Consider the following 12,589-nt stretch of genomic DNA (forward strand, 5'->3'; position numbering starts at 1 on the left):
TACCTATCTCCGCTACCAACAACAACATTGCAGGGAAATTTTTACATAAACGTTATCACAACATTAGACGCTCGGTGAGCAATCATGTTAGCAGTGTCATTGATTTGCCAAACATTAACGGCTCGTTGAAAAGTATTCAAAACTTCTTGGATATTTTTCGCGAGAATACGCAGGAACAAACTGCCTTAGGACATGACATTACTAACGAAGGATTTCTTTTATCAACTCTGCTTTTACAGAAGTTGAACCAAGAGACACGGAAACGCTTTGAAGTTCACAAAGTTACAGAAAATGAGATTCCCTCCATTAATGATTTGATTGATTCTCTTGAAAAGGAATTCTCGAAATTGGAAGATAAAAATATCGGATGAAATCGCCCTCAAGGAACGAAAAACGCTGCATCTTCACGCCCCCTAAAATCACACTTTTATCAGCGGAAAAGGCAATGTGCAATTATTGCCATACCCCCAATCACAATGTTTATAGTTTTGACTCTTTTCTGAAGTTAAGTGCCGAGGATTGACAAAGATTTGTCCGGACCAATGGTTGGTGTTACAATTGTCTTGGTCCTTCTCACTCCATTAAATTTTGTAAATCGACTCTCTCATGCAAGACGTGTAAAAGAAAGGTACCATTCATTGCTGTATCTCCCGAATTTCGCTTCTGTATCATCAAGTCCGTCGAATACACCTGCATGCAAACCATCCCCGATTGACAACTCAGAAGAAAGATCTCATCCAGACGCCTTTGTAGGAGTTCCTTCAGCGAAGACAACTGCCTCTGTTATCCTGGCCACAACATTGGTGAAACTCTCCACCCCGGAAGGGAACTATTGTGTATTACGAGGCGTTTTTGACTCAGCTGCTCAGAACAGCTGTATATTTGATCCGACTCAGCTACTCAGCTAGCATTGTGCGCAGCTCCTCAGAGTAAAACGTTAAGTCTGCCAACCTCCTTGGTGGACTATCTCAAGCTAGTCTTAGCACTCGAGGAATAACCAAATTAAATATAGATAGTTTGAATGGAAAATCCATCGCGCAATCCTACTTTGTTCAAATTGTAGATAACATTAGCTCAAACTTACCTCAAATACTACTTCGAAGAAAGTGAGACAAAGATTGTGCTAGTCTTGGCAGATCCTACTTTTTATGTACCATCTCCGGTGGATATTCTAATGGGAGCAGATCTTTTTGCATTTGCATTCATGGGTCAGCGTCTACCTCTTGGTCCTCATCTACCAGTTGCATTCGGTGTTATATTTGGATTACACAAAGGCAGTCCCCCTCAGAAGGGCGGCTTTACAAAACGCGACTTACTGGCTAACTATATTATATCTGAATCAAAGGCCAGTATTTACCATTGTTTTACGACAATGGAAAAAGGCGAACGAACGGCTCCAAAATACGCAGAGTATTTCAAGAAAAGGATCGAAGGCAGAATCGGGAGGGAATATCTTTACCGCAAATTCAATGGTGATATGAAATCTTTCGTTGACATGTGGTGTTAGGGCGGTGTCCTTTGCGAAGTGGAAAAGGTGGAATCCGGAGACACGATACTGAAAATGAGGATGAAGCCATAGAGAAAAGAATACAATAATAAGGGCGGAGTCTTACTGGAGCATCGCCACTCGGAGGGGGGGCCACATGCGCGGAGGGATGGGGTCCAAGGTTGCGGTAACCAGCCCCTTCGGCGGACCTCCCCTGTGCGCGGCCTTTCCCCTCGGAGAGTGGAAGAGCGATGGAAAAGACATTGAACGGAAAAATGAATGAATAAAAATGGAAGAAAATGAAAGAATAATGATGATATATTGATGAATAAAACAAGGTGGTGATGAAAAACTTTTAAACCTTTTAAAAAAAACCGCCCTTATAGTAATAATAATTATATTTGGATTTGTCCTCATAGGATCTTGCAGTGTCGTATCGCCTCAAGTTATCCTCAATGAAGATGAGATATTTGTTACTATAACTGATATGGACCTCCATACGTCCATACAGAAGTTTTGGCAAATTTAAGAACCACCAAACCAAACTCTTTCTCCGGAAGAAATTTATACGGAACAGCACTTCGCCACAACATTCAAATGGGATCTTTCGGGGAAATACATAGTTAGACTTAATTTCAAGAAAACTCACCCCAATCTCGTAGACTCCGGATCTATTGCAAAAAAACGATTTTTCTCGTTGGAAAGAAGATCCTTATCGTAACCTGGCTATACAAGTCTATGTGACCTTAATGCAAGATTATTTAGATTAAGGGCATATGACTCCTTTGATGATGAATGATATTCTGCTCCTCGGACCGAAGCTGCAAAACAGCATTTAGGTTGTGGTTTTACATTTGCTTTCATACTGTTTCAAGATAAACATATTATTTATTTGTCTTCAATTCTCCGAAAACAGCGCGTTTAAGGCCTTTGCATCGAGGGAACCTTGCAGACAAATAGAGATCAGTACTTACTGCAGTGAGTGACTACCAGCGCATTTCCTCTGGCATAGATCATTTTTTTACTGCGATTAGTATATCAAACTGCGACTAGTTTATTACGCCGCGAGAGGTATGATGCTAAAATTAACCGAAAAAAGTGAATTGCGAAGGAAACTCTAAATCCGTTTTTTGTAGCAATCAGTACATTCAACTGCTGATAGTAAATAAAACTAGAAGTTATATTTTTCAAAGGCATTTATTTCAGAGGAATCAGTTTTTCACAATGCTGTAAAATTAATGGAATGTTTACATTACAAATATTTCTATCTAAACTTAATGAAAAGGAATTATTGAAGTTTTTTCTCAAAATTGGAGATAATCGCAAAAACAAATTCATCATGTCCAAGTAAACAAAGCCTTAGATTAAGGCCGTGGATTCGAGACCTCAGCATCATCATATGTAAATGGAAATGTCCTTCCATGCTGAACCTAGACCCACCGTCGAGATAATATAACATTGCATAAGGTACTGCAAATTCACGTGAAAGTGAGGACAAATACACAGACTAACCGAATACAACAGCGCATTTTTTCATACACGAGAAAATGAGCTTAAAACGGAGGACACTTGAATCATGCATTCCATGGAAAGGGGCCATCTGCTGAGCGTTACTCAAACCCTCGACCTTTGGTTTGGTAGACGAGAACTTTACCCCGCCTCCGTTGAGGCCAGATTTTTTCCTGTTTACGATTCAGATATATTAGAGCTGGTTCTATAATGTTTCCTTATCAAAATCGCAATTTTCCTGTTTTCCTTCTATTCATTTACCAATCAACATTGAGAATATCCTTGCGTCATTTCTCAACCTATACATGATAAGTTCGCGAATATATTTAAGACATCAGCTGGTCAATATAGTTTGAATCATTCTGAGTTGAGCTGAGTTGCTTGCCGAGCAGAGAAAGCTTGATTTTCCTCAGACATTTCTCCTCTTCTCAGGTTCGGTTTATTTTTCCAACATTCTGAAGTTATAATACTATTAACATAACTAGCATCAAGTGCAGCCTAAGCATGGCGTCGACGAATCTACTATTTATATTCGGTGAGTAATCGGCGTTTTAAAAAAGTTGCATGCAATTGTGGGATGCATAGAATTCTAAACCTTAGCCAGATTTTTGATTATTGAGTCTCTCAAACCAGTGTTATGTGACGTGTACGGCATTTTCCTTATTAGAATGAATATAGGCTGCTTTTAGTACAAGAAATATTTTTTTGTGACGAAAATAGTGCTTTGCAGCCAATGAGGTTTAATTTTTCATTTGCGTAGAAAGCTTCAAGATGTTGGTAGCGGAAATCTTAAACATGCAGCACATCAGAAAAACGAGCCAAAATTGAACCGATAGAACGGGAATGAAGGCCGTGCAACTTTGAAGAATGACGATGAACGACCCAAACTTTAATACTTTGGCATTAAACTCGTTCTAAGAGTATGTTGAAGAAAGATTGATATTTATATATGATTCAAATAGAGTGCTAATGATGCTCGCATATTTTTGTAGATATTTTTTTGCGACTCTTAGTAGTATTTAGTAGGGATGTACAAGTAGCACCTTTTTGATCTCGAGTGGAGTATCGAGGTGAGTTGAAAACTACTCACCATTATCGAGTCGAGTCGAGTATGATAATTTATAATACACCATGCATGCTCTAATATATTCTCATTTTTCCGATCCCATTATGAATTTTTTATTCCAAGTGCTTAGCTTGGTAGAAAACGGCAAAGATAACGAGGAACTTTGACGGTAATTGGGTCAGAAATAGGAGATAAATTAATATTAATTTGTCTTAAAGAGTTCCAAAGGCACAATTGAAATAAATTAACCTCTAGAAATGAATCATGTATTATTTGATCATTTCAAATTCTCAGGCGGAAAAAAAACAATTTTTCTACGTGGTCAGGCAGCAGGTTTTCACGTCTCAATGTTAAAGTAATACTGCCTGCAGAAAATTGCCTTTCGCAACACACTTGCGTAGCTGCACAAGTACATACTTTCTATCCACAGTTGCAAGATTCGGGAACCATGGGAATTCTTATCAAAAATTATATCAACGATTTTTATGGATCTTGAATCTTCATTGCATTAAAGTGGACGATGTGAACGAACTACAGAACTTAGCTTCAGCTTAGTAAAGCAAAAAAAGCTATGTATTTCTCACGTCCTTTAATCAACCTTAGCAATTCTTGTTTTTTAATTTCAAGATAAAAACTTAGCGCTACAAAGGAATAAATGAAATTAGCATCGGACCTACGCGATTATCAAAAAGGCTAAAAGATTGTGACGACAAACACTGGGAAAAACTGGCATTTTCCGCTAAAACGTTAAAGATACCTTTTTTTCTTTCAGAAATCTTAACAATTTGTTACGTATTCTCTCGGCGTTTGAGTGAAGTGAGTTGCTTAGGGTACAAAGGTATCGCATAAGAAAGTATGAACGATGCAGTGGTCCACTACGATTACTCCGAATACGCCGCCGGGTACGATAGGCCACCGCGGCTGATGAAAAGATGTTCGGCGCCCACTTTGACAACAATCGATATATATATAAAAGAAAGTCCAAAATCATGTTAGTTAGAACACTTATAACTCGAGAACGGCTGCACCGATTTTAATGATATTATGTTCTTTGAATTCGCCTCAACCCCGGATAACATATACTACATTAAAAAATAGGAAAAGTTCACAAAAAATTCATCTTTTTCTTAGGGATATGTTTTTAGGAGTTCGTAACACCACAACAATTGATAAATCGGTCAAAACTAAAAATTAAGTTATTTGTTTTGTTTTTATCAATTTAATTACTGAACTTCGTAAAAATATAACAATTGAAAATTATAATAAATATATTGAAATTTTATTTAAAAAATTTAATTCAAGGTAATTGTAAGCCCAGCTCGAGTTGACACTTAACTAACGTGTTTGTAAACAAATCTCCAAGCAATTACTGACTATCGGTAATTCCCGGTTTCCTGTCGACAAATCGAGCAGTTTTATTTCACTTCCTCGTAATGTTAGCAAATTCGTTTCATCGGAAGGTAAGCTCATCGACAAAGTGTTCCCGAATATGATTAATCACCACAAAAATCACACATGGTTGATTGAGCGAGAAATTTTGACGGCCTAGAACGAAGATGTGGATGACTCAAAATAGGTAAATCAGGATCAAATAGTTTGTACTCTTCATGAACTCAAATCTTTAACTGTATAACAAACGAAGACGAAGTCACCAACTATCAATATGAATATTTAAAGTCCTTGGACGTACCTGGCTTACCACGGCACGATTTACAGCTAAAGGTAGGCTCTGTGTTCATGATCTTTCGAAACCTTAACCAACCAAAACTATCCAACGGAATGCGCTTGGTGATTAAGAAAACTGATGATGACTGTGATTCACGCGACTATACCTACTCAAAGGAAAATTCATAGATGAGTAAGTTCTCATTCCGAAGATTCCATGGTCCCAACTTATATGCCATTTTGACCTTAAACGAATTCCTGTTCGTGTTGTATTCGTGATGATGATTAACAAATCACAAGAATTCAATAGATTCGGTTTTTCCTTTTTGAAAATCCATGTTGAAATGATAATACACAACCCTGGTAACTTTTCACTGGAAAATTATTTATTGATACTGCTACAGCTTCGAAACGCGTCGTACCAATAAATAATTTTCCGGTGAAAAGTTACCAGGGTTGTGTATTTTCGTTTCAACAAATCACAAGGTCAATATTTCAGTGTTTGTGCTCATATGCTCATGAAAACCCAAGATTGTATATGTAGTATGTTCACGAGTAGGTAAACTATCCGCTGAATCTCTTTCTTCGTTTCGCTATATTTATTTCGATTCATCCGCTTTATCTTGCGCCTGATAAAAATAAAAACTGTCATGTGTCAGAAGGTGCTCAATGCAAGAGATTAAACCCGAATGCGTAGGTGTCGTGGTACGTTTACGCAGTGCACTTCGCCGAATCAAGTTATAACTAGCGCGCCAAGAGTATATGGCTCCCTAGCACTAGAACCGCTGAACTTCCAACCCCACCAAAACCGCGGCATGGGACTTTTTTGTCCCATTGACAAAATAGTTTATCCTGTCATGTTTAAGTATAATTGACGGTTTTTGTAGTTTTTGTGAACAATTCACGTGTACAGGCAATGTTTAAAACGTTTTATTAAGTATAACTAGGAATACAGTAAAGTTATTTTGACATCAAAAGTGTCGTTGACAGCAAGCTCAGGTCTGCAGACGCGCCGGGCAGAGGTGACGCGGCCGGCGCTGCGTGTGTAGGCGGACGGCGCAGTGCCCAGATTATTCCCTTCTGCGCTTCTAACTGGCAGAATAACGATATCTGTGCGTCGATCCCCTTCGTGATAAACTGTTATTATGCTAAATACAAAATAAGTGTACAAAAAAAAACTGAAATTGTATGTTTTCCCCATATGGGACAAAAAAGTCCCATCCCGCGGTTCTAGGTAAGTCGTCATTTTTCTCGTGAACCAAACATCGTACAATATTTTCAATACAACCACTCGAAAAAGCATAAAAAATGAGAAAAAGTCAGTCAATTTCAAATGGAACAAACGACTAGTACATGAATGGCAAACATTTGCAAAGGGCGATGGGACAAAAAAGTCCCGTCCTCGGTTCTAGTGCTAGGGGCTATTTTCACGAGATTTTGAGCGTCAGTCAAATATCGGTCAAGCGTGGCGTAAACTTTCCCCAAGAACGGAAACTTTGACTTAACTAATTGCTTTAGAAGACCACAGTGTCTTAAATTTCCTAAGATTAAACATGAAAAATTCATTGAAAAAAATCCGCATATACATGCCATGGTCTACTTCCCCGGTGTAATTTGAATAAAGAAAATATATGTGGATGAAAGCTTCTCGGTTTTCCAACCGGGTTTCTCGGGTTTCCATCATCATCAGCCCTGAGGATGTTGGGAAAGTCTCCCAACGAAACGTCGGCCTACACCATGCAGACCCTGACCCGGATGGAAACCCGAGAAGCTTTCATCCACGCTATTCACCGGGAAAAGCTCAGATTCTTCAAAGAAAATATATCTCTAACAAGCCATTGTAATGCTTATTTATGTTTTTTTAATTTTTTATTATTTTATTACCGTAAGCTAAATATTATGACAATAAGGACAGCCGCTCTTGATTAATAAATTGTGTAACTAAACTGTTCGGTGATTAATAGGCGGTGCGAAGTTCGCCGGGTCAGCTAGTAGTGTATATAGCAAGCTGAAACGCCCAGGCCAAGGAATTAGAATGACTTATCGACTTTAAAAACGATATTATTACTTGAGATTCATGATAGCGCTTCCTGTCGGCAGATTTCTGGACGTACTGGCCTCGACAGCTCTGTGACTGAAGCTACTCGACTCGGATTTTCGAGTGCTCGCACATCCCTAGCATTTAGCATTGTTAGGCAGCTGTAGATTCTGACAATGAAATTCTATGTGAATTATATTCTTTCCTCCATTAAAGCAATCCTTATTGTGTTTTTTCTCCACCAACTTTATCACAAGTGATTTGAAAATATAATTGATTCCCACTTTATTTTCTTCGACCGATTACACCTGGGAATACATTTTAACACATTTTCCCTTGTGTTCAATTTTTGAGCTGCTTAATGTGAAAATGGGCGTGCTGATTTCAAAGCTGCGGTAGTTTTCTTCTAAGTTTTTTCACTACACCTTGTGTGATTATGACCTTTCTATGCTAGATCGAGCGCCGATCACAGTAGGCATCATTTCTCTCCAATTGGCTGACATAAGGCCTGTCGGACTGGCGTTGGGTGGCTGACGCCTTAGGAGGCCAACTCAATCCATCTTTTCTAATATATATCAATCTTTCAGAATGGTGAAGATAGAATCACTATAGCTTATAAGATTTGAAACTTCTACGCGAAAGTTTGAAACCTTATTTTTTCCATGGATGGATGTGCTACAAATTTAAATTTTATTTATTGACTTCCAGGGCTTTTCCTAGCATTTACGAAGTTCATAGTCGCTGCACCTCCGCCAGCCCACCTGCTAACTGAGAGCTTTCTGGAATGCCGGGAAAGATGTAACGTGAGTAATGGATCCGATTTAACTTATGTGTCATTTTTATTACAAGTGTGAGTCGACTTGAGCATTGCGTGATAACTGCCAATGTAAACTTTTTTTGACATTTCGTTGTTCTTTATTCCGTAGATATTAAGTGCGTTGGCGCCTCAGGCATCGCTCTCTTTCCCTTTGAAATTGGTCCTCATTATTTCTATATTACAGTCCCATCTTCCAATCACGAATGTTACGATAGAGGATTCCTATAGTCAACTCCTAAATGCGTTGTCAACCACCGCGCATTTAAGTGGATTTGCGAAATTCAACACCCGAGTCATTGACGAAAAAATCGATCCGAGTTTCACAAGGCAATAAGGTATAAGTAGCGGCTTTTGCAGCTATTTAAATTTATATTGATGTTCTATCAATTGCATGAAAGCTCAATGCTATCCCTCGCCATTGCATATATTGTACTGCAAAATATTGGAAAAAAACTGAATCGCATTGCACTCATCACCGCGCCGCGGACATATTTGAAAACCGATTAAACTGCGACCGTAGTTGAAGCAGAAACCAACCTTGTATGGGATGGAATTTGGCCTCCTTTATGCACCGTAACTCCAATCTTTGCTATTATATGCTCATGAACATTTTAACCTCCCTCTTGGGTGCTTTCCTTCAACTCTCCCTTCTATGATCACCCTGAAAAATTCGTAATTTTTACTCTCTTAGAATGTCTTCAAGATGTGATATTTTCCTCTTCTCTTCCTTAGAAAGCGATCAAGGCCTGCTCTGCGCTCTACAATTAAACGTTTTCAGCATAATCCAATATTTTATAACTTTTCTGATAATATCAGACAATTATTGCACATGCATATTTTTGGAATTACTTATCTAAAAAAGGTTACTTACTTACTTACTCCCAGGGCCATACATATCTAAGTAGATATTTGGCCGCACCAACAATCCTCTTCCATCTATCTCTATTTCCTGCGTCCTCCTCGGTCGCTCCTAATCGCTCCAGGTCTACCTTCACTTGGTCCCACCACCTTCGCCTTGGTCTTCCTCTTGGCCTTCTTCCTTCAGGATTCCTTATTATAACTTGTTTTAAATGATTAGTGTCCTCTCTTCTCAAAATGTGCCCAGCCCATCTAATTCTTCTACATTTAAACTCGCACACTACATCTGGATCCTTGTATAGCTCTCTTAATTCTCTATTGTGTTTTCTCCTCCACTCTCCTCCTTCAGAGATTGGTCCATATATTTTCCTAAGGATCTTATTTTCAAAAACAATTAAATTTCTTTCTTCCTTTTTATCCAGTTTCCAAGTTTCACTTCCATATAACAGTACGGGTCTTATGATTGTTTTATATATTCTGGTTTTAGTAGTATCTAAAAAAGGTTATAATTTAGAATTCTAAATTTGACATCACCTACACCCTCCAGTAACATATGTTACCAGGCTAGCTGCTCTTTATTTAGACAACCCTTGATAATGACGTGTAAACGTTGAAACCGAATTGAGCGAATGAAATAGGGTGGAAAATGTCTACAGCTGTTTTTATCTTATCACAATGAATTTCCACAAAGAGTACTCGTCAACAATTGATCAGGAATCGGCGATTATGTATTTATTTCTGACACTTGGTGTGGATGCTAAATTATCCACAATCTGAGGAAACACTTCCAAACGATTTCTAGAGTAAGGTTGCTCGCGCTTAAATTAATTTACACAGCCCTAGCATTTTCCCTATTAAGTACTTAAAATTGGATGATGAGCGATGTTTTTTATTTAAATAATACACTTTACTAATCTGAAATTCTTTCTCTGCAAATAAGAGCATACTATACTGGGAATGCTGTTGCCTTACTTCCTGTTAATTGAAATATTTTCACCATCTCAGGTGATTGGAAAAGTTACTGTACGATTGAACTGCGGCTAAATTTATTTCCATAACAAGTGATTTAGAATCATAATTATAGTACGCCCTGATATATATGCATGCTGCTTTCTTAAGAAATTTCGCTGTTCAGTCATTTTGGCATTTGCATTTGTTTTCTTTCCCTCTTATGATAACTTCTTCATGGGATATTTAAATTCAATTCTTCTGCAATATATCCATGAGCAATAGCATCGGTCTGAATTTTTAATAAGTCATGAAATACCTATAAATTGGGTTGTTGAAATTCGTCGCTTTAAAATAAATGACGAAACCATGAAATGTAGAGAAATTTTCATTATATGAATACTATCAAATGTTGAATTTGCGGAAATTTTCAGTCTCTTCTAGAGCCTGTAATACGATGCATCTCTGATGAATTCTCTCCGGACAAGGTGGACGAAACAAGAAGACTTTACAACACTACACGTGTATGTCTCCAATGCAAACACGTATGCAGGTGAGCAATAATTCCTCATTATTTACTGGAGTCGTGGACTGTTATTCGGGAGTTCCATCGGGTCAGGTTCTCCAACTCCATCTCGGCCGACGTTTCGATGTGCGAGTTGCCCATCGTACTCATGCCCTGATGACGATGACATCAAAAGGTCGGCCGAGATGGAGTTGGAGAACCTGACCTGGTGGAATTCTCGAATAACCTTCCACGTTTCGATACTCCGGGAAAGCTTGCGATCATTTTTTATTTACTGGAGCATTGCTGAAGTGCAATTAATTGTGCTACTGCTTGAAATGTTTAAGTTAATGCCTGATTGACTCATCCACCCTCAAAGGACATTTGACTTAACTTGTTCTTTATCTGACCAGACCCAGGTGAGGACACAAACCGGCCTCCTCTTCCCTGGGCCTGGGCTCTTTCACATGGTTTGTTACTTTCATTTCAGTCATCAGCTCATGTTTTGATATTTCAATGGTTGACAGGTGAGTTTCTCAAATCGACAATTGACCATATATCCCTTTCTTCCTCTGATGCTTAACTTCCTTTGACATCAGATTGAGCTGGTCAAGTCATGGTTGAGCCTCCTGTCGCTAATATCGATCTGTAAGACGGGATACTTGACACAGTTGCACTTGAAAACAGATAGTGAGCATAAATAATTAAAACCACGTTAATAATGCATAATAAACTCAATAAATAACAAGTAAAATACACTTCGAGGTTGATGATTATCCTATATTGAGTCTAGGAACAAAGTTTGATTAATGACCAGATAATAACTTCAGACATTTAAAGAAAGACTGAACTCTTACGTTACGTTATGTTCGTTATGATTTGTGTGAAAATGTTTTTCCTTATTGATATTGTGCTGTTGTCCAAATATTTTTTACTTGTTGAGCCTTGCTATCATTTCTTTAAATCCAAATATTTATTTTTGTATCGCTGATCTGGTATATTTTGTTAAAATAATATGTTTCAGGGCAGAGCGTTGTATGTATTTTCTATTCTTTCCTTTTATAGGTTTTTCATACAAAATAAAATATATAAATTTATTCAGTCATCAAATAATATGCAATAATTCAACTTATCTCTATCAGCATTTTAATTTCATGGTCCTACATTATTGTCATGCAAAAAAATACTCATGCCATACTTAAAATATTCTTCCAGGAGACGAGAGCAGATACGGGAGTGCCTGAGAGAAGGAGTCGAAATTATGAAGGATTTCTCCAATAAATCGAAGACCATGGTTCCATCCAGCGTGCAGTTGGCTGAGAGAGTCGCTGATGCTTTCTGTGAAGAGGAAAGGTTTCTAGGTAATTTTTAGTGCCTAAGTTTTGGGATCACTGAGCTGAGGGAACTTTCAATTTGAAGAGAATTTTGAGCAACACGCCATTATATATTAAGCGCATTTTTTCATGCATGGGTAAGAAAGGCGCTATTGGATTAGGTCTGGCTGTAGGGAGACTGGGGCACAGTGGGACAGTTTTAGCATTTCATTTTTATTTCCCACAGGATTATTGGAAAATGGAAAATTTTGGTGCCATTGCTTAAAGAGTATATTCTTAAATTTATAAAAAAATTTGCAAGTAATGCAACTAACTTAAAATAGTTGAAATACTCAAGTTTCTTCTTTGTTGAAAAGTGTCCCA

At 38.0% G+C, this 12,589-nt stretch overlaps 1 protein-coding gene across 2 annotated transcripts in view; it reads left to right on the forward strand.

Moving 5' to 3' along the window:
* Positions 1-12,589, forward strand: part of LOC124154387 — a 65,551-nt gene that overhangs the window by 43,293 nt on the left and 9,669 nt on the right. The window contains exons 1-4 of one of the 2 annotated variants that reach the window (XM_046528075.1): positions 3,345-3,530; positions 8,473-8,567; positions 10,822-10,940; positions 12,108-12,253. In XM_046528075.1, the coding sequence (XP_046384031.1) occupies positions 3,500-3,530; positions 8,473-8,567; positions 10,822-10,940; positions 12,108-12,253 (391 nt within the window). In that variant the 5' untranslated portion in view covers positions 3,345-3,499. Of the gene's footprint in view, positions 1-3,344; positions 3,531-8,472; positions 8,568-10,821; positions 10,941-12,107; positions 12,254-12,589 lie in introns of those variants that run through there. The other variant, XM_046528077.1, reaches the window with a different exon arrangement.

The sequence above is a fragment of the Ischnura elegans genome, chromosome 2 (genome assembly GCF_921293095.1).
Source record: "Ischnura elegans chromosome 2, ioIscEleg1.1, whole genome shotgun sequence".
NCBI lineage: Eukaryota > Metazoa > Arthropoda > Insecta > Odonata > Coenagrionidae > Ischnura > Ischnura elegans.